Source organism: Hemiscyllium ocellatum, chromosome 21 (assembly GCF_020745735.1).
Source record: "Hemiscyllium ocellatum isolate sHemOce1 chromosome 21, sHemOce1.pat.X.cur, whole genome shotgun sequence".
NCBI classification, from domain to species: Eukaryota; Metazoa; Chordata; class Chondrichthyes; order Orectolobiformes; family Hemiscylliidae; genus Hemiscyllium; species Hemiscyllium ocellatum.
Genome location: NC_083421.1, coordinates 20269387 through 20292404, shown reverse-complemented (window position 1 = coordinate 20292404; position 23018 = coordinate 20269387). Strand labels below are relative to the sequence as shown.

The window sequence follows — 23018 nt, the reverse complement described above, 5'->3', positions numbered from 1 at the left end:
TAAAGGATAAGAAAGGAAAGCTGTGTCAAACCTGAGAAAATGGGTGAGATTTTCAATGATTTCTTTGCATCAGTGTTCACTGAGGAACGGGAGGTGATGAATATTGAGATTAGAGATAGAAGTTTGTTTACGCTGGATCACATTGACATAAGGAGAGAATATGTGTTGGGTAGGCTGAGGGATATTAAGGTAGACAAATCCCCAGGGCTGAATGGGATCTATCCCAGATTGCTGAGGGAGGCAAGAGAGGAAATAGTTGCGGCCCTGACAGATATCTTTGTAGCATCCGTAAACACAAGTGAGGTGCCGGAGGACTGGAGGGTTGCTTATGTTGTCCCCCTATACAAGAAAGATAGGAGGGATATTCTGGGTAACTGCAGACCAGTGAGCCTAATGTCAGTGGTGGAAAAGTTGCTGGAGAGGGTACTGAGGGATAAAATCTATTTATATTTGGAAAGGAATGGACTTATCTGTGATAGGCAACATAGTTTTGTGCGGGGGAGATCGTGCCTTACCAACTTAATACAGTTCTTTGAGGAAGTGACCAAGTTGATAGATGAAGGAAGGGCTGTTGATGTCATATACATGGACTTTAGTAAGACGTTTGGTAAGGTTCCCCATGGTAAACTGATGGAGAAAGTGAAGTCTCATGGTGTGCAGGGTGTTCTAGCTAGGTGGATAAAGAACTGGTTGAGCAACAGGAGACAGAGAGTAAATAGTTGAAAGGAGTTTCTCAAAATGGCGGAAGGTGACCCAGTAGTGTCTCATAGAGATCAGTGCTGGAGCCACTGTTGTTTGTAATGTACATAAATGATCTGGAAGAGGGCACTGTTGGTCTGATCAGTAAGTTTGCAAATGACGCTAAAATGGTGGAGTAGCAGAAAGCATGGGGGATTGTCAAATAATACAGGAGAATATAGACTGGAGAGTTGGGTGGAGAAGTGGCAGATAGAGTTCTATCCAGGCAATTGTGAGGTGATGCATTTTGGGAAGTCTAATTCTAGAACCAACCATACTGTAACCAGAAGAGCCTTGGGAAAAGTTGATGAGCAGAGAGATCTGGGAGTTCAGGTCCATTGTACCCTGAAGGTTGCTGCACAGGTGGATAGAGTGGTCAAGAAGGCATATAGTATGCTTGCCTTCATCGGACAGGGTACTGAGTATCAGAGCTGGCAGGTCTTGTTAAAACTATACAAGACATTGGTTCGGCCACATTTAGAATACTGTGTACAGTTCTGGTCACCACATTATCAAAAGGATGTGGATGCTTTGGAGAGGGTGCAGAGAAGGTTTACAAGGATGTTGCCTGGTATGGAAGGTGCTAGATATGAAGAGAGGTTGAGTAGGTTAGGATTGTTTTCATTAGAGAAAAGGAGATGGGGAGGGGGGGGCGGGGGACCTGATTGAGGTCTACAAAATCATGAAGGGCATAGACAGGGTGAATAGAGATAAGCCAATTCCCAGGGCGAGGGATGCAATAATGAGAGGTCACACGTTGAAGGTGAGAGGTGAAATGTTTAAGGGGGATATACACAGCAAGTACTTTACACAGAGGGTGGTGAGCATTTGGAACGTGTTGCCAGCAGAGGTGGCAGAGGCAGGCACGGTAGATTCATTTAAGATGCGTCTGTACAGATGCAGGAGTAGGTGGGGAGCAGAGGGATACAGATGCTTAGGAAGTTGCTGATAGGTTCAGACAGTGGACTTGGATCAGCTCAGGGTTAGAGGGCCGAAGGGCCTGTTCCTGGGCTGTAAATTTTCTTTATTCTTTGTTGTTTAATGACGAGCATGTTATAGTTTCAAGCCTTTGTTAGCTTCATTAATGTCAAGGAAAAGGGTGTTTCATAACTTCAGAACACCTTTCATGACCCATTGGCATCTCAAAGTTCCTTGTAGTCAATTTTTTTTGGAAGCTAGTGCTGACCCTGTTGTAATGTTAAACTGAAAGATGAGCAGGCCAATGTACAGCAAGATCCCACAATCAGTAATGCAGCAGTACTCTTCTCTGATTTTGGGATGAAGTTATGTCAAAGCACCAGGAATGACTCTGTTAATGTTGCTCAAAATGGTGTCTTGGGATTGTTTTGGCAGCTGCCTGTGATGACAGATAGAGCCTCAGTTTAATATCTCATTTAACACTGTAACAGAGCAGTGCACACCCTCAATACTGCATGAAGTGACTGCCTAGTTTCTTGCAATGAAACCATGGAGTGGAACTTGAACTCAGAACCTTCACATTGAGAGGTGAGAAATCTACTTCAGGGCCTCTTGTGGTTTCATTTAGCGTAACATGGCATTGGGTGACTTTCAGTTACATAATAACTAGGCTGCCTCAATCTCACCCCTCAATGCTACACTAAGAATACAAAACACACTCACCAGCACTTAGACTCATAGAGCCATAGAGGTCTACAGCACAGAAAAAAGGTCCTTCAACCCATTGAGTCCTCACCGGTCAAAGACAAGCACTTAACTATTCTAATCCATCGTCCACCACTATGCACAAAGCATTGTATGCCTTGTCAGAAGTCACATGACACCAGATTATAGTCCAACATGTTTATTTGAAATCACAAGGTGAAGTCAGATGCTTGACAAAAGAACAGCCCTCCTAAAACTTGGCAGTGCGTTCCAGGTTCCCACCACCCTTGGGATGTAAACGTTTTTCCTAATATCTCAAAGATGTGTTAGTTAGTTGGACTGGCCCTGCTAAATTGCCCATAGTGTCCAGGGATGTGCAGGTTAGGTGGATTAGTCATAAGAAATGCAGGGTTACAGGGATAGGGTACGGGGGTGAGTTTGGGTGGGAAGCTCTTCAGAGGGTTGGTGTGGACTTGATGGGCTGAATGGCCTACTCCCACACGGTAGGGATTTTATGATTCTAGAATCTCCTGTTAACGTCTGCCTGAAATCTGTGCTTCCTGACCATTGATCCCTCCATCAAGAGGAAATGTTTCTCCCTGTCTGTCTCTTCCATGCCCCTCATACATACAAGGTATTCAATATAATGAGAGGCATAGATAGAGCCGATAGCCAGAGACTATTTCCCAGGACAGAAATGACCAACACGAGGGGTCACAGTTTTAAGCTGGTTGGAGAAAAGTATAGAGGGGATGTCAGAGGCGGGTTCTTTACACAGAGAGTTGTGAGAGCATGGAATGCGTTTCCAGTAGCAGTTGTGGAAGCAAGGTCATTGGGGATATTTAATAGACTGCTGGACATGCATATGGTCACAGATATTTGAGGGTGCATACATGAGGATCAGTGATCGACACAACATCGTGGGCTGAAGGGCCTATTTTGTGCTGTACTGTTCTATGTTCTATCATTTTGTACATCTCAGTCATTTCTGCTCAACCCTATCTGCTCTGAGGGAAACAACCCCAGTCTGTCCAATCTCTCTTCGTAACTGAAACACTCCAGCCCAGGCAACATGCTGGTCAATCTCCTCCACACTCTCTCCAGTGCTGTCACCTCCTTGTTATAATGTAGATTCCAGAGCTGCACACATTACTCCAGATGTGGCCAAGCCAGCAATTTATACAGTTCCAGCAGAACAAACCTCTCTTCAATTATATGTCTCAGCCATATAGGTAAGTATCCCAAATGTCTACTTTAAGAGGCTGGTAGTCATGTCTACCAAGGTCCCTCTGATCCTCTGTGCTTCCAAGCTCCAACCATTCATCATGTATTCCCTTGCTTTATTTATCCTGGCCAAGTGCATCACCTCACATTTATTCAGACTGAATTCCATTTAACACTGATCAGCCCATCTGACCAGCCCATCCACAGTATATCCTACTCTAATTTAAGGCTGTCCTCTTAGCTATTTACCCCTCTCCATCATTCGCAAGCTTACTGATCAGCCTTCCTACATTCAAGTCTAAATCATTTATGTATACCACAAATAGGAAGGGCCCCAACACCAATCCCTATGAAATCCCATTGAATATAGGTTGTTAGTCACTGAAACACCTTCTCAACCATCATCCTCTGCTTCCTGCCACTCACCCAATTTTAGATCTAATTGGGCAAATTTCCTGGGATCCCATAGGCTGTTATTTTGCTCTCAGTCACCCATGTGGGACCTTACCAAAAGCCTTGCTGAAGTCCAAGTAGACATCTGAACCTCACAACCAGGATGTGTCAGGAACATTCTCCGTCAGTACTACCGTGATGGATGAATGCATTCGTTCTGAAATCTCTCCTTTGTCTCTGTCTGTCAGCTCATGATGCAGGCTCCATGGCTCACTGTCAAGCCGACCTCCGAGGAGGTGCGGGTTAAGCATGACCTGGTAAATCGATTGGACTCCCTACATTCTCAGCAGCAAGCTCAACTGCACCGTGTGAGGATGTGGCACAAGAAAGCTCTGACAGAGCTGGAAAATAAACCAGAGAAGCAAGGTGTCAAGAGACAAGTAAAGGTACGAAGCAGAAGAAATAAGGATGATATTGTTGTGGTTCTGTTCGTTGAGCTGGGAATTTGTGTTGCAGACGTTTCGTCCCCTGTCGAGGTGACATCCTCAGTGCTTGGGAGCCTCCTGTGAAGCGCTTCTGTGATCTTTCCTCCGGCATTTATAGTGGTTTGTCTCTGCCGCTTCCAGTTGTCAGTTCCAGCTGGCCGCTGCAGTGGCCGGTATATTGGGTCCAGGTCACAGTGCTTATTGATAGAATCTGTGGATGAGTGCCATGCCTCTAGGAATTCTCTGGCTGTTCTCTGTTTGGCTTGTCCTATAATAGTAGCGTTATCCCAGTCGAACTCATGTTGCTTGTCATCTGCGTGTGTGGCTACAAAGGATAGCTGGTCGTGTCGTTTCGTAGCTAGTTGGTGTTCATGGATGCGGATCGTTAGCTGTCTTCCTGTTTGTCCTATGTAGTGTTTTCTGCAGTCCTTGCATGGGATTTTGTACACTACATTGGTTTTGATACCAGAGGAAACATCACAGAAGCACTTTACAGGAGGCTCCCAAGCACTGAGGATGTCACCTAGACAGGGGACAAAACGTCTGCAACACAAATTCCCAGCTCGGAGAACAGAACCACAACAACGAGCACCCGAGCTACAAATCTTCTCAAACTTTGAATAAGGATGATATTCCCTCTACCCATGCTCTGTCAGCGGCTGGGAATGTACGCACTGTTACAGTGACATCACCAATTAAAGTGACAGCCCCATTTCTAACAGACCTTTAAAAGCTGGCACAGCTCCACAAGATGTCACTGACACTGGAGATGCACTGTTCATGGGGATATCAATACCACTGATGGTACAATGTCACTGCCACTAAAGGATTACTGTTAATTAGTCATCACCACCATGAAGAGTCTTTGCTAATAGGGGTATCACTGCCATTGGAGGTACAGTGTTCATGTTAATGGGGACATCATCACCATTATGTTCATTAGGTTATTACTAGGGCACCAGCATTAGAGGGATCATCACTGCCATAAGGGACAACTGTTAAATTGGGCATCACTAAAAATAGAAGGGTCACTGTGAATAAGACTATCGCTGGACGGCCACTCCTTCTATCACTGCAGTTGCACCGTCAGTGTTAGAAGGGATATCACTGTCACTGGGATGTGCTGTCCGTGTTAGAGGGGGTATCACTGTCACTGGGGTGGGCTGTCAGTGTTAGAGGGGATATCACTGTCACTGGAGGGTGACAATGTGAGGATAGTGTCACTGTCATTGCTGGAGTGTGTCAGTGTTAATGGGGATCTCCCTGTCATTTGGGGAGAAGCTGTCTGTGCTACTGGGGGTCACTGTCACTGGCATTGCCAAAGAGATTTGATTGAGGTGTTCGTAACGATGAGACAATCTAATCAGAGATTGGGAGAAATAGTTTCTGCAGATAAGGAGGGTTGGTAACTGGAAAGTTCAGATGTAAAATAATTGATAGAAGGAGTCTAGAGGAAAGATGATTCTTTTTTAAATGCAATCTTTTTTGATTTGGGACACACTGATTGTAAACCTGGGAGCAGCTTCCCAGTAATTTTCTGAATAGAATATTCACTGAGATGTAATTACCTACAGGGGAAAGAGTAGGAGGTAAATCTAACTACACAGCTACCTCAAAACACCAGCACAGGCACGATGGGCCAAATAGCCTCATGAGCTGAATCACTGTAAGATGCTTCTGTTTAAACCCTCCTGCAGGGCTTATTTTTGAGAGACTACAGTTCTTGTTTGCTCCAGATGAAACACATCTCCGATATTTATTCAAGTGTCTCTGAAATCTGATGCCTCTTTTGTGATGCTTTCTAACACACTGCCTGTATTTATTCACTTACCCCAGGGTGAGCTGAACATTATTCACTGCCCACCACCCACCTCGCCCAGTCCCTGACTCTACTTCTCTGTTTAAACAGGACTGCTGTCCAAAGAAAGTCAAGGTGAAGGAGCCCAGGAGTCCTAGTACCGCCCAGATCCCCTTTGACATGTCTACAGCAACATCACAGAATGTGGCACTGCGTCCGTCTGCACATGACATCATCAAGGAGCAAGAGGAGAACGTCCGACATCGGCACCGAGCTGCAGTCAAAGACATTTTCCTACCTTTCATTGAGCCTTTACCTTGACACTGCATCTGTGTGTGTGAGGGGGTTGGGGTTGGGGTGGGGGTTAGTGGTAGTGTGAGTGGGGTGGGGAGGGGAGTGTGTGTGGGGGTGTAGTATGAGTGTGTGTGGAGGAGTTTTTGTGTGTGTGGTGGTGGGTGCTGTGTGTAGGGAGGAGTTTGTGTGTGTGTTTTGGGGGGGAGTGGGTGTTGGGGCTAGCGTGTGTGTGTGTGAGGGGGGAAGGAGTATGTGTGTGGGGGAGAGAGTGTGTGTGGGGGGAGTATGTGTGTGTGGAGGAGTTTGTGTGTGTGGGGCGGGGTAACGTGTGTGTGGGGGTGGTGTGTGTAGGGAGGAGTTTGTGTGTGTTTTGGGGGGAGTGTGTGTTGTGGGTGGAGTATGTGTGTGTTGGGGGCTAGTGTGTGTGTGTGTGTGTGTGGGGGGGAAGGAGTATGTGCGTGGGGGAGAGTGTGTGGGGGGGGTGAGTATGTGTGTGTGGAGCGGGGTAGTGTGTGTGGGGAGGGGAATTGGTGTGTGTAGGGGTGAGTTTGTGTGTGTTTTGGGGGGAGTGTGTGTGTGTGAGGGGGGAAGGAGTGTGTGTGTTTGTGTGTCTCACTTTATGCTTATCCATTCCGTACATGGTGCTGATATGTGTCAAGATCCCTTTGAACAAGAATCAATCCACATCTCCATCAAACAGACACTCGGAATATCTCTCAGATCCCAGCATGTCATAGACACCGACATCAAATGATTTGACTATTTGAATAAATTCAGCAACCAATTCTACAAGCTGAAGCTGTGGTCTCCCTCAGTGACTGTATCGGTAAGACATTAGATTAGATTCCCTACAGTGCAGAAACAGGCCCTTTGGCCAACCGGTCCACACCAACCCACGTCCCTCTGACTAATGCACCTAACATTACGGGCAATTTAGCATGACCAGTTCACCCTAACCTGCACATCTTTGGACTGTGGGAGGAATTCGGAGCACCCGGAGGGGACTCACGCCGACGCAGAGAGAATGTGCAAACTCCACACAAACAGTCACCCGAGGCTGGAATCAAATCTGGGACCCTGGTGCTGTGAGGCAGCAGTGCTAACCACTGAGCCACTGTGCCGCCACATGTACAGGGTTGGAGGGGAGGCTAGCTTAGCAATGACTGGCTGAGTGTGCTAACTATATGCACTATGTGGGATAGATCTCTCACACACAGGAGACTGGAATTTTTAATTTGATTTATTATTGTCACATGTACCTACGTACAGTGCAAAGTTTTGTTTTGCTTGCAATACAGTCAGTTCATAGCGTACAAAGTTCATAGAGTAGTAGATTAAAGCGAGGAATGCAAAGTTACAGTTACAAAGAAGATGCACAAAAAGTAAAATCAACATTAGATTTGAAGTTTGAGAGGACCATTCAGAAGTCTAATAACAGTAGGGAGAAGCTGTTCTTGAATCTGTTGGTACGTGGGTTTAAGCCTTTGTATCTTCTACCTAACGGAAGAGGTTGGAAGGGGTCTTTGGTGATATTGGCTGTCTTTCCAATCCCAGCAAGAAATATAGATGGAGTCAATAGATGAAAGGCTGGCTTGTGTGATGGACTGGGCTGAGTTCACAATTATTATCTCCCTGTCTGAAGAGGCTAGATTTTCCAGCCAGTGTGGTCATTGCCCTGTCATTGTGGATCGTGCACCCGATGATTGGAAAATCAGGCAGAAATTACATGCACAAATATTCAGCTCATGAAGGACAGTGAACTGTTAACTGAAGTTCTTGCTTGTTCTGGTGATCAGGGAACTTGTTGAGCAAGGATAACAACTATGCAGAGCTGGCTTTCACTGCTGCAGCCCTAAACCCCATCGCTGGTTGTTAGATCGAGTGCAGCTCTTTCATTAACCTTCTCAGGGGAGGATAGGGTGAGTAGAGGATTGTGAAGCAGGTTTCCAAGTTGCAGACCTGGTCTGACCACATCTGTGTGTACAATTCCAGGCACGACTCCCCTTTGCTACAGCTGAGCAGAAAGACTGGTCTGGAGCAATGCAATTCAAGTGCATAAAAATGCAGCAATAATTTCAGAGCAATCCTGCAATAGCCATCTGGTCTAAGTGGATTGGAATAAAACATTGGTTGGCAAACAGTAACGAGTAGCAGGACCAATGGGATGCCTTCAAATGAGGCGAGAGCCTATAGTAATCAGGCACATTGCGACAAGGAAGCACTGTGAAAATTAGAGCTCCCTAGAAGATTAAAGACTTTGGGAGCAGTTTCAACCAGCCTGCACTTTGCTTATGTAAGATCGAGGAATTCCAAGCCCCAGTAACACCCAGAGCAAACTAAGTTCCCACAATTTCCTGGCATTTGGTTTAGAAATATCTCCTAGGATGGCGGCCTGGCCCTCAGTATTGACCAGGATCCCCACCTGAATCAGTTACCATGTTGAGTTTCTGACATTTGTGCCTGAATTTACAATCCATCAAGGAGCTTCTTAAACTGAAACTGGTTTATACACACACAAACACCCGACAAACATGTTTAAATACTTAAAAATACATGGCTTACCAACAGCTGACGTGTGAGCACAAATGAAGCTCACCCCTGCTCTGTTTAATTATTTCATGTCATTCCAATTATTTCAAATCAGGTCCTTCACAGTTGATGGACCACACACTGTAATTTAACATTTGTGTATTTTGCGATAAGCCCATATGCCACTGCATTAATAAAACTGCACCAGGTTTGCTGGTCTTAAGTAGATTAGGGAAGAAATAAACAATTCATTCTAATATCACTGCCCAATTACAGTGGATCATGCACGATTATGTTTGTGCGTGTACAAATGATGTTGAAACAAAATCACTTCAAGAGCAATTATCACCAGAATTTGCCAAATTTACACTCAAATTGTTGACTGCACCTGAATCAGCAACTAACTTCAGAGAGTGAAACGACATAGAAATGAGAGATTGACTCATCACCAGCATCACTGTTAATGGAGATCTTCCTGACATTGGAGAGAGTTGCTGTTAATAGAAATGTCACTGTCATTGGAAAGCTGCTGTTAATGGCGATCTCACTGCCATTGGAGATGGCCCATGTTAATGGGAATCTCAGTGCCACTGGAGAGCTATTCTTCCTGGGAATCTCAGTGCTGCTGGAGAGCTATTGTTCCTGGGAATCTCAGTGCTACTGGAGAGCTATTGTTAATGGGACTCTCAGAGCTACCGGAGAGCTACTGTTAATGGGAATCTCAGTGCTAGTGTAGAGCTACTGTTAATGGGAATCTCAGTGCTAATGGAGAGCTACCTTTAATGGGATTCTCAGTGCTACCGGGATTCTCAATAACAGTATACAGGTACTGTTAATGGGAATCTCAGTGCCTCTAGAGAGCTACTGTTAATGGGAATCTCAGTGCTACTGGAGAGCTGCTGTTACTGGGAATCTCAGTGCCACTGAAGAGCTGCTGTTAATGGGAATCTCAGTGCTTCCAGAGAACGACTGTTAATGGGAATCTCAGTGCCACTGGGGAGCTACTGTTAGTGGGAATCTCCGTCCTACCAGAGAGCTACTGATTATGGGAATCTCAGTGTCTCTGGAGAGCGACAGCTAGTGGGAATCGCAGTGCTACCAGAAAGCTACTGTTATTGGGAATCTAGGTGCCGCTGGAGAGTTCCTGTTAATGGGAATCTCAGAGCCAGTGGAGAGCTACTATTAGTGGGAATCTCAGAGCCACTGGAGAGCTCCTGCTAATAGGAATCTCAGTGCCACTGGAGAGCTACTGTTAATGGGTTTCTCAGTGCCACTGGAGAGATAGAACATAGAACATAGAAAAGTACAGCGCAGTACAGGCCCTTCGGCCCTCGATGTTGCGCCGATCCAAGCCCACCTAACCTACACTAGCCCACTTTCCTACATATGCATATCCAATGCCCGTTTAAATGCCCATAAAGAGGGAGAGTCCACCACTGCTACTGGCAGGGCATTCCATGAACTCACGACTCGCTGAGTAAAGAATCTACCCCTAACATCAGTCTTATACCTACCACCCCTTAATTTAAAGCTATGCCCCCTCATAATATCTGACTCCATACGTGGAAAAGGTTCTTATGGTCAACCCTATCTAAACCTCTAATCATCTTGTACACCTCTATCAAATCACCACTAAACCTTCTTTTCTCCAATGAAAACAGCCCCAAGTGCCTCAGCCTTTCCTCATACGATCTTCCTACCATATCAGGCAACATCCTGGTAAACCTCCTCTGCACCCGTTTCAGTGCCTCCACATCCTTCCTATAGTATGGCGACCAAAACTGCACACAATACTCCAGATGCGGCCGCACCAGAGTCTTATACAACTGCAACATGACCTCAGGACTCCGGAACTCAATTCCTCTACCAATAAAAGCCAGTGCGCCATATGCCAATTTCACAGCACTATTTACCTGGGAGGCAACTTTCAGAGATCTGTGTACATGGACACCAAGATCCCCCTGCTCATCCACACTACCAAGTATCCGACCATTAGCCCAGTACTCCATCTTCTTGTTACTCGTACCAAAGTGAATTACTTCACACTTACCTACATTGAACTCCATTTGCCACCTTTCTGCCCAGCTCTGCAGCTTATCTATATCCCGCTGTAGTCTGCCACATCCTTCCTCACTGTCAACAACTCCACCGACTTTCGTATCATCCGCAAATTTGCTCACCCAACCTTCTAGCCCCTCCTCCAGGTCATTTATAAAAATGACAAACAGCAATGCTCCCAAAACAGATCCTTGCGGAACACCGCTGGTAACTGCACTCCAAGATGAACTTTACCATCAACTACTACCCTCTGTCTTCTTCCAGCCAGCCAATTCCTAATCCAAACCTCCAACTCACCCTCAATGCCATACCTCCGTATTTTTTGCAGTAGCCTACCATGGGGAACCTTATCGAACGCCTTACTAAAATCCATATACACCACATCAACCGCTTTACCCTCGTCCACCTCCTTAGTCACCTTCTCAAAGAATTCAATAAGGTTTGTGAGGCACGACCTGCCCTTCACAAAACCATGCTGACTATCCTTGATCACATTATTCCTATCCAGGTGTTCATAAATTTGATCCCTTACAATTCTCTCTAAGACTTTGCCCACAACAAAAGGGAGACTCACCGGCCTATAGTTACTAGGGTTATCTCTACTCCCCTTCTTGAACAAGGGAACCACATTTGCTATCCTCCAGTCTTCTGGCACCATTCCTGTAGACAACGAGGACATAAAAATCAAGGCCAATGGCTCTGCAATCTCCTCCCTTGCTTCCCAGAGAATCCTAGGATAAATGCCATCAGGCTCAGGGGACTTATCTATATTCACCCTTTCCAGAATTTCCAACACCTCTTCCCTACATATCTCAGAGCCATCCATTCTAATTAATTGTGACTCAATATTCACATCGGTAACAATGTCCTGTTCCCGAGTGAATACTGACGAAAAGTATTCATTCAGTGTCACCCCAATTTCTTCAGCCTCCACACGCAACTTCCCACTACTATCCTTGACTGGACAGATTCCTACCTAGTCATTCTTTTATTCCTGACATACCTATAGAAAGCCTTTGGGTTTTCCCTAATCCTACCAACCAAGGATTTTTCAGGTCCCCTCCTTGCTGCTCTTAGCTCTCTCTTTAGATCCTTCCTGGCTACCTTATAACCCTCAATCACCCCAATTGAACCTTCACGCCTCATCTTTACATAGGCCGCCCTCTTCCCTTTAACAAGGGATTCCAATTCCTTATTAAACCACGGCTCCCTCACACGACCCTTTCCTCCCTGCCTGACAGGTACATACTTATCAAGGACACTCAATAGTTGCTACTTGAACAAGCTCCACATATCAATTGCACCCTTCCCTTGAAGCCTATTTTTCCAAGCCATGCATCCCAAGTCATGCCTCACAGCATCATAATTTCCCTGCCCCCAGCTATAACTCTTGTCCTGTAGTGCACCTTTATCCCTCTCCGTCACAGCCAACAACATACTTTCAAAATGTAGTGAAACTCATTAACCAATTTGCACACAGCAAGATCCCACAAACAGCACTGTGACAATGACTAGATCATTTTTTTGAAGGATAAATTTTTAGGAGATTTGTTTTTATAGGATAAATATTGACCAATACTCTGAGGATAAGTGCCCTCACACAGGATCCTCGGCTGGTGGAGGGGTCTTGATTTAATATCTGATCTGATAACTCACGCTCAGAGTGCCACACGTCCTCGGTGCAGGACTGTCAGACTAAACCTTTATGCTCAAGTCAAAAATGGTGAACTCTCCCACATCCCAAAAATACTGCTGTCTGTGAATCAGATAGTGCGTGCCTTGGATAGGAAGTTGCAGGAAGCGGTGTTCCCATTTATCTGCTTCCTTTGTGCTTTAAGATGGTGGTGATTGTGCGTCTGGCAGGTGCTGCCTGAGGAGCCTTGGTGAATTTCTGCAGTGCATCTTGTAGATGGTACACACTGCTGCTACTGAGTGTCGGTGGTGAAGGGAGTGGATGTTTGTGGATGTGGTGCCAAGCAAGTGAGCTGCATTGTCCTGGATGGTGTCAAGCTTCTTGAGTATTGTTGGAGCTGCCCCCATCCAGGCAAGTGGGGAGGATTCCATCACACGCCTGACTTGTATCTTGTAGATGGTGGACAGGCTTTGGGGTGTCAGGAGAGTGCCATAATTCAGAACAAAGAACAAAAAAAACTTACAGCCCAGGAACAGGCCCTGTGGCCCTCCAAGCCTGAGCCGATCCAAATGTACTGTCTAAACCTGTCGCCCACTTCCTAAGCATCTGTATCCCTCTGCTCCCCACCTACTCATGCATCTGTCCAGACGCATCTTAAATGAATCTACCATGCCTGTCTCTACCACCTCTGCTGGCAACGCGTTCCAGATACTCACCACCCTCTGTGTGAAGTACTTGCCACGTTTTCAGTGATAATGTTTCAATCGCCAATACTTGTTAAGACAACAGCAGAATGCCCCTGTTGTTCTTCAAATGCATCACTATTAGCCCCTGCTTCCGCTGCCCTAACAAAAAGGCAGAGTGGTTAGCAATGCTGCCTCACAGCACCAGGGTCTCAGGTTCGATTCCAGCGTCAGGCAACTGTCTCCCTGTGCCTGCGTGGGCTTGCTCTGGCTTCCTCCCACAGTCCAAATGTGTGCAGTTTAGGGTGAATTGGCCATGCTAAATTACCCATAGTGTTCAGGGATGTGTAGGCTGGGTGCATTAGTCCAGGTTAACTGTCAGATAACAGAGTAGGGGAATGGGTCTGGGTGGGTAACTCTTCAGAGGGTTGGTGTGGACATGTTGGGCTAAAGGCCTGTTTCCACATTGTAGGGATTTGGTGATGATTCTGTGATTCAAATAGTGGTCAAGGGAATGCAGCTTGTTCATTTGCACAGGCTTAAAGTATTTCTGAAAATAATGCCTATGACAATGCTTTGGTACGTCATACTCTGGAGTGGCACTCAAAACCAGGGCAGGGACAGAAATCTGGGCCCCAGGACTGCTCCTTGGCACCGGCCTCCATGACCTGACCAGGTGGGAGCCTATCGAGCTGGTTATTGGGCCCTGACTTACTCCCCTGTCGCTAACTCAGAGTTGGTGGGGAGAGGACAGAGCTCCAACTGAATCACAGCAGCTCCCCTTCCCACCCAACATTTCTAATGGAACAGGTCGTCACACATCTCAGCGGGCTCCTGGCCCAGAGGCAGGGACTCTACCACTAGCCACAGGAAAACCCTGCTAACACTTTTTAATCTCCTGGCAGTCCCCTCTGCTCCCTGTCAAATCAAATCAAATCAAAGCCGCTATCCTTCCCCCTCCAATTCCCATCTGCATGAACCAAAAATGCCACCCAGATTGACAGGGTTGTTAAGAAGGTATTCTGGCCTTTATTAATAGAGGGATTGAGTTCTGGAACCAGGAGGTTATGCTGCAGCTGTACAAAGCTCTGGGACGGCCACACTTGGAGTATTGTGTACAGTTCTGGTCACCACATTAAAAGAATGATGTGGTAGCTTTGGAAAGGGTGCAGAGGAGATTTACTAAGATGTTGCCTGGTATGGACGGAATGTCTTATGAGGAAAGGCTGAGGGACTTGAGGCTGTTCTTACTAGAGAGAAGGTGGTTGAGAGGTGACTTAATAGAAACATATAAGATAATCAGAGGGTTAGATAGGGTAGACAGGGAGAGCCTTTTTCCAAGTATGGGGACGGCAAACACGAGGGGACACAACTTTAAAGTGAGGGGAGATAGGTATAAGACAGATGGAGAGGTAGTTCCTTTACTCAGAGAGTAGCGCTGATAATGTGTTGCTGGACAAGTGCAGCAGGTCAGGCAGCATCCAAGGAACAGGAGAATCGACGTTTCGGGCATGAACCCTTCCTCAGAGAGTAGTAAGGGTATGGAATGCTTTGCTTGCAAGGTAGTAGATTCGCCAAGTTGAAGTGCATTTAAGTCGTCATTGGACAGGCAAATGGACGGACATGGAATAGTGTAGGTGGGATGGGCTTCAGATTAGTATGACAGGGCGGTGCAACATTGAGGGCCGAAGGGCCTGTACTGCGCTGTAATGTTCTATGTTAACATAGTGACTTTTAACATAAAATGCCACAACATGTTTCTCAGAAGCATTTTAAAAAATGACAAAACCGTTTTTAGGTATTAGTCCAAATGCCCAAACACATGATCACAGAGTTTGACCTGAAGAATTGAAGTAGCTCTGGGAGACAGAGAGAAGACCCTAATGTTTGGAGCCCAGGCCACCAATGGTGGAGGCCAGAATTAGAGAATTACAGATATCGAGGAGAGAGCGAGGCAGAAACAGATCACAGAGAGACAAAACAGCAAATTGATGCAGGGATTGAAAATAAAGATGAGAACTTTAAAATTTCCTGTGCGTGAAATTTAAATTGAGGGGAGAATGCAATACTTTTCAACTGAAATTTAGCTCAGACATAGACTCGAGTTCTGGGCAGATCCGCATGGAATAATATCTCCAGATTCAGTCACTGAAATACAGACATTCAGAAACGGAAGGCACTACATGGAGGTGCCAGAATTCAATTCTCCACCGAGAGGGGAACTTTCATGTTGAGTAATTTATGTGAGTATTGCAGTCTGAAAATGCAATGCTGGCAACTATTGAAGCAAAGATCAGGACTGCTACAGAAAAATAACTGACAGAAACTTTTCCATACAAACCATCCCCCTAACCGTACCTTCCACAGACTGCCACGATCACAGCTAATGCATTTCCATCAATTGTGCACAAAAGCTGGAACATTTTAATTAAGCATTGCTACCCCTTTTACTTCTCTCAGATCTCAATCTTAAATTTAAATTTAACTGTGGTCATTGCAGTGGGATTGACAACATTTTTCAGATCATAGTCATGCCGGAACTAGATTCCACATTCATCCACAAGGAATGCATGACATCGATGATTTAAATATTACTTGCATTCCAATTAGCCAAATATTTCTCTCTTAACAGGTTTAAAACTGTCCACGATACATAGAGGAAGATGACAATGTTCCTTGCAGTCTCCTTCTCCCACACACCTATCTTGTAGTGTAATTCTCCCCGTTCCTCAACCCTCATCTGATTATCTTCCAAAATCCATTTTTTAACCTATCCTGATAACCTTTGATTCTTTTGTTTAACAAGACTCTGCCTTCCTAACCTGCAATCTTCTTCCTGACCTCTCCGCCTCCCCACTCCACTCTGGCCTATCACCCTCACCTTGACCTCCTTCCACCTATCCCATCTCCATTGCCCCTCCCCCAAGTCCCTCCTCCCTAGGATCTGTCTATTTCAGCCTTAAAAAAAATTTAATGAGCCCCATCTCCATTGCCTTCAGAGGCAAGGAATTCTAAAATTGCACAGCGATCAGAGAAAGCATTTTTTTCTCATCACTATTCTGAAAGAATGGCCCCTAATTTGAAACCAGTGGTCCATAGTTTTGGACTCACCCACAGGAGGAACCATCCTTACCACATCGTCCCAGCCAAGACCACTCAGGATCTTATAGACGTCATGTTTCTATGTATGTTTGAATCAAACTGTTCAGAGATGTTATTAGACACCTTTGGAGCAGGTGGGACTTGATCTGAGGCCTCCTGACTCAGAGGTAGGGACACTACCTCACCTCCCCCCTCCCCCCTAACTCTTCTAAATTCCAGTGGAAACAAGACCAGCCTGTTCAGGTACTCCGATAAGGCAACTTACTCAAACCAGGCGTCAATCTAGTGAACGTCCTCTAATTCACCTCCAACGTGTTTACGTCCTTCTAGAAGTACATACAGTATTCGAGATGTGGTCTCACTAATGTCCCGTATAACTGAAGGATTCCTGATGACATCCTGTAACTCTCTCTTGTGCCTCGTGTACCAGATGGACTGTTTTCGCCACCCACTTTCTCTCTCCCCACCTCCAGCAGACACTCCCATTCACCCTCACCGCCCTATCCCATCTGACACACTTCTCTCTCTACCCTCTCCTCCATCCCAGATTCCACAGGTGGAATTTCTGGATCCAGTAAAAGGTTCTCAATCCCGTCCCCAATAACCTCCCCTCCCCTCCCCTCCATGAGCATTGGAGATAAGCAGCTGTGATTGCAGGAGAATCCTCCATCCCATTCCCTTCCAGCCAACTGATAACAGCAATCTCTTTCTGGCCAGTCACCTCTGTGTGGTGATTTGCAGACTGATTTGGTCACTGTCCGTGTATTTTTGGTGGTATTGTGGCCTCAGCACTGATCCTGGTCACATCCCACGAATGATAAATTGTTAACCTGGATATGACCCATTAGTGAGCATCAATGTGAACTTCACCAGTTTCCTCATTTCCCCTCCCCCCCCCACCTTACCCCAGTTCCTACCTTCCTGCTCAGCACCGTCACCATGGATTGTCTCACCTGTCAATCTTCCTTTCCACCTATCTGCTCTACCCTCCCCCCTGACCTATCACCTTCACCCCCACCTCCATCCAACTATCGCACTCTCAGCTACCTTCCCCCCCCAGCCCCACTACCCCCCCACCCCCCCAGCCACCATTTATCTCTCCACCCCCCGAGGCTCCCAGCCTCATTCCTGATGAAGGGCTCCGGCCCGAAACATCGATTTTCCTGCTCCTCGGATGCTGCCTGACATGCTGTGCTTTTTCAGTGACACACTCTCAACTATGACCCTTTTATCCCTCCCCTCCATTTCCTGTTAGCAACCTCATCCTTTAACCTGGCTACTGGGCTCAGCCCTCGCACCAAGTCAAGTATCTCTTGGAAATCCCCTCTACCTTCTGTGAGGTTTTGACAAAGTAACATTCAAAGATGAGTTAAACAGTACTTCCCCTTCACAGAGTCACATTGAAATACATCGAGAGAGACAAAGTCTCCTCTAACAACTGACTTCATAATGGATTACATGAGAAATGTTAGGAAAACTAGTCGATTCTTTGCTGCTTTTTGCCTCTCTTTAGATTGAGATGTTACAATCCTCCCAGAACTGAAAGGATTTTGGATGATGATAGCCAATGCATCGATTTTCTGGACTTATACATCTTTTAATACACGATAAAGCAGACTCTCTGGTCCTGCAGACCTGTCAGCCTTTAGACCCAGTAGCTTTCTCTAGTATTAATGATTGTTTCACGTTTATCCTTCTCCATCACCTCTTGAAATTCAAATTACTTTTTGACAAATTTTCTAAGTCTTTACCATGAAGGCAGACACAATATCTACTCAAAGTCTTTGCTATTCCCTTGTTTCCCATGATCAATTCCCCACACACTCTCTCTGCAAGAACACCACCAGCTGCACCGAATCTTTTTCTGTTCAAATACTTGAGGAATCTCTCCAGTTTGAAATCACCAGCTGATTTCCTCTCATTGTGTTTTCTCCACTTCTCTATTATCTATTCATCATTCCTTGGTGGCTCTTAAAGTCTGAATATCTAACAGAGACTGACCATATAGAGGTTTATAAAATCATTAGGGGCATAAATAAAGTGAATAGCAAGGGTTTTCCCAAGGGTAGGGGAGTTGAAAACCAGGCAGCATAGTTTAAGGTGAGAGAAGAAAGATTTAAAAGGGAACTGAGGGGTAACGTTTTCACACCGAGGGTGGTTAATGAACTGCCAGGGGAAGTGGTAGGTGCAGATACAATTGCAACATTTAAAAGGCATTCAGACAAGCACTTAAATCGAAAAGGTTCAGAGGGGCATGAGCCAAATGCAAGCACAGAAATGGGCTGTCCCCAAAGACATGATGCCATCCCAGCGAACTGGACAAAACGGACTGTGGGGAAACCTCGTTCGGGTGGACATGTTGGACCAAATGGTCTGTTTCCACACTGTGTGACTCCATGATTCGAGAGCTTGGCAATGACATCAGCAAGTTACACAGAGACTGTCTGGTCTGATGGGAACTGAGCTGGGGTGAGGGGGCATACTGACGGAAGAAGTATCTGGTCCCAGAATTCAGTGAAGGACAGTCCATTGTGTTTGCACAGGATCTGCAACTGAGCAACTCATTTGGTGCTATTCTCCTTTAAAGTCCAACTTTAAAAAAAACCAGTCCTCTTTGAATTCTTCAATTGAACCCATCTTTACCACACTGTGAGGCAGCCGCATCTAGACCCTAACCACTTACCGAGGGAAAACATTTCTTCCCAGCAAGGGAGTCAGTTGATGATTGGCGCAGAGAGGTGCCAAACTGGAGACATGAGAATCCGAGAGTGCAATGCCCCAGATTTAATTGATGTACTTGGAGTGGCTCTTGGTTTATTCCCACAATGCATTTTGTCCAGTTCTCTGGAATGGCATCATCTCCAGGAGACGGGTCCTGTCACCTGACTGCTCCTCTTGGCCCAGGACATCCCTTCATCTTCCACATGGAGACATACAGGAACAGAAGGGCACACATACCCAATCCTCTCACCCCCACAGGCCAGGGGCAGGGTAAAGGCAGGACTGCCAGACAACAGAGAAAACCGCAAAACACAGCAGGGTGAGGACTGAGAAGAAAAGGGTCAGTGAGAGTGTCATGCTTTTGTGGTCTTCACTCTGAACAGTCTTTCATCTTTATTCAATTTAACAAGAGAACAGGAGCGCATGCTGCCCTGTCCCCAACGTGATAAAACCTCAGCGATAGCCTGGGGAGTCAAGGCTGAGGGAGGAAGGACAGAGTCAGCATTGGCTCCTCCTGATTGTTAATAAGTGACAATTTTATATTATATTTATTTCAAATCTATATTCCAAACAAATGCAACTAGACTATAAAATCACAAAAATATGTTGAGACCATTGCTCAGAGTGTTGTTGAGAGAGTTACACACAATATCTAGGCTCAGAGTGCAGAACAGGACAATTCCATCATTACAGAAGCACCCTGTTTATCGTGAGTGTGTATCCAATACCACAGGAGACAGTGCCAGAGATTCCCCGCCCCTCCCACCTCAACCACTCCCACATGCAGGGCGAGCATTCCCGTGGAGGTAAAACTGAACAGCCCCTTACCCTCCACCCCAACTGTGACCCCGACCTCCCCAGGTGTGCAGCTATGACCCTCTGTTCCTCCCTCCCACTCTGTGAGTGTGACACTCTGCCCAATCCCCCGGGTACCCAGCGTGTGGATGGAGCTGGCTGAAGGACAGGATCTCACTGTCGGAATTGATTCTTCTAAACTGGGCATGGACTCGAGCCTATCACACAGAGAGTGGCAGGAACATTCTCCGTCAATGCAGGGTAGGAGCTACACTGTACAGAGTTAACCAGAACCAGTGTTTCGATTCTTTCCCATGATGTGGCCATACAGCCAATCCCTCCCACATACACTCGATTGCCCTGCCCTGCCCTCTCCTCCTGGTGCTGGGGTCTGAGTAACCTGCACTCTCTGCTTGAGCCTTCACCACCAACTGAACCCCAACTGGGAAGGAATGGCAAATGCCAGTTACCTGACACTACCACCCTCCCACCTCTGTGCCCCCCCCCCACCCTCCCCCAATAGGATGAGCTCACCCTGCGTCACACACCTGAGACTCCAACCATTAACTGATCATCAAAAAAAAATAAAAGTTATAATTGTATAAAATCTCTTGTGAAAACACGCATAAAACTCTCTCTCCTTGATAGCCAATGAGAAGTCAAGTCTTTGGATGATTTTTACAGTTTGGAAATTGTCTCAAACATTTGAAGCAATGAGTTGAAAAGAGGGAATTCCGAATCCATTGCTTGCCCTCTTGGAGACTGCAGCAAGTCCATTCCCAAGTCCTCTCCTCCCTCTCTCTCAGGGACAGATTCGCTGCAGGGTGTTGGAGCTCGGGACTTACGGAGTCCCTGAGCAGCAGTTACCACTCAAGAACATCGTGCCGTATGGTTAAGCGGGGGCTCTTCAGACTGTAGAACTGGGCATACCAGCGGCGGTGCCGAGCGATGGCAGAGTCCTCCTTCACTAGCAGCGGTTTCGAGACATACTTCTTATTGTTCCAGACCATCACGTCGCGCTCAAACTGGAAGACATAAGGATGTTTGGTTCACACAGCTTGCTTCTTGGCATCACACCAGTGAAACAGAGCGAGCAATACCGTAACCAAGGTGACCACCCCAGCTGGTTATATGCAGACTTGGTCATTTCCAACATGCACCTGGTCACCTTCTACAACTGTCAGCCCCTCAAATACCCTACCCCTTTCTCCTCTCACACACAAAGTCCCAGTATCCATCACACTTTGCACTCTGAGCTATGATTTGGAGATGCCAGTGTTGGACTAGGATGGACAGAATTAAAAATCACACAACACTCCAATTAAACCCATTGGTCTATAACCTGGTGTTGTGTGATTTTTAACTCTTTGAGCTACAGTGGCTTCTGATACAACATCGGTTCCATTGCAGAATTCAGCTGAGTTCCCAGATCCCTCCCCAGCTCTGCAATCGCCTCCAGTCCTATAAACCTTCAACCTACCAGGGAACTCAGCTCTGCAACTCCCTCCCTGCAGACACTTCCTCGACTTCCTCCTTTCAGAGGCGAGTTCAAAGCTGTCTCTTTGACCAAGTTTTGGGTCATTTATCCTGACACGTCCCTACTTGAAATGCTGTTTTATAATCAGTTTTGAAAGATACCTCAAAGTGTTTTATTTTGAGGTGCCATCCCAGATATAAGTTAATGTCTTTGACATATTGCCTGAGGGAGAACAGCTTCTTGCTGGTTCTAGTGTACTGAGAGAAAGCCAATTGTGTCAGACTCTACTGCTTTCCCTCACATGGACAGACATTCCACCAGCATGGGAGAATGGCAGAACAATGGTGTGTCTAACTGGAGTCGGGGGAAGAGGAGAGAGGACATGGTGACAGAGACTGTGACAGGTAAAGCTAAAGGAAAGGGGAGTGGGAGTGGGTTCATAACCATGTCATTGTTCTGCCATTCTCACATTCCAAGCACTTAATCTGAACTATCAATGTCCTTTCTCCAACCCAGCACTCCCACCTCCCCAGTATTGCGTAAATACTGCCTCCTCCACACTGCACATCATCTCCAAAGAAGAATAATCTAACCTGAAAACATTAGCCTGCTCTCTCTATATGGATGCTGCCTCACCCACAGTGATCACCAGCATTTTCTGTTGTCAGTATAGATTCCAACGTTGGCAATCATTTGCTCCTAAATTTTCTCGCATCTCTGCCTTATTATGTGCAAGGACGGCTGGAGGAAGAGCGCCTCATCTTCCGCCTAGGAACCCTCCAACCACAAGGGATGAACTCAGATTTCTCCAGTTTCCTCATTTCCCCTCCCCCCACCTTGTCTCAGTCAAATCCCTCAAACTCAGCACCGCCCTCCTAACCTGCAATCTTCTTCCTGACCTCTCCTCCCCCACCCCACTCTGGCCTATCACCCTCACCTTGACCTCCTTCCACTTATCGCACTTCCAACGCCCCTCCCCCAACTCCCTCCTTCCTACCTTTTATCTTAGCCTGCTGGGCACACCCTCCTCATTCCTGAAGAAGGGCTCATGCCCGAAACGTCGATTCTCCTGCTCTTTGATGCTACCTGACCTGCTGTGCTTTTCCAGCAACACATTTTCAGCTCCTTATACGTACAACCCCCATTCTGGTATTAGGCACTCTGGTACAAGATGGGACCAGTTTCCTCGCCATCCCAGATCCAACCTTTCTACTCCACACTGCCCTCTTGACCTGTCCATCTCGCTTCTCATCTATCCACTCCACCCTCCCCTCTGATCTATTACCATCACCCGCACTTGCATCTACCTATCGCCTTCCCAGTAACCTTCCCCCCCCCGCCCCACCTGTTTATCTCTCAGCCTCTTTCTGCACCCCCCCCCCACCCCACATTCCTGATGAAGAGCTTATGCCTGAAACGTTGACTTCTCCCCCTCCTGATGCTGCCTGACTTGCTGTGTTCCCCC

General features: G+C 46.4%; 2 protein-coding genes across 2 annotated transcripts in view; one reads left to right on the top strand and one right to left on the bottom strand.

The window, feature by feature from the left end:
* Positions 1–6589, top strand: part of LOC132825790 (TRAF3-interacting protein 1-like) — a 262419-nt gene extending 255830 nt beyond the window's left edge. The window contains exons 9-10 of the mRNA XM_060841267.1: positions 4227–4424; positions 6373–6589. Coding sequence (XP_060697250.1) covers positions 4227–4424; positions 6373–6582 — 408 coding nt within the window. The 3' untranslated portion in view covers positions 6583–6589. The remainder of the gene's footprint in view (positions 1–4226; positions 4425–6372) is intronic.
* Positions 6590–20604: 14015 nt separating this feature from the next.
* zgc:92275 (cholesterol 7-desaturase nvd) overlaps positions 20605–23018 on the bottom strand; it is a 65317-nt gene continuing 62903 nt past the window's right edge. The window contains exon 7 of the mRNA XM_060841732.1: positions 20605–21101. Coding sequence (XP_060697715.1) covers positions 20940–21101 — 162 coding nt within the window. The 3' untranslated portion in view covers positions 20605–20939. The remainder of the gene's footprint in view (positions 21102–23018) is intronic.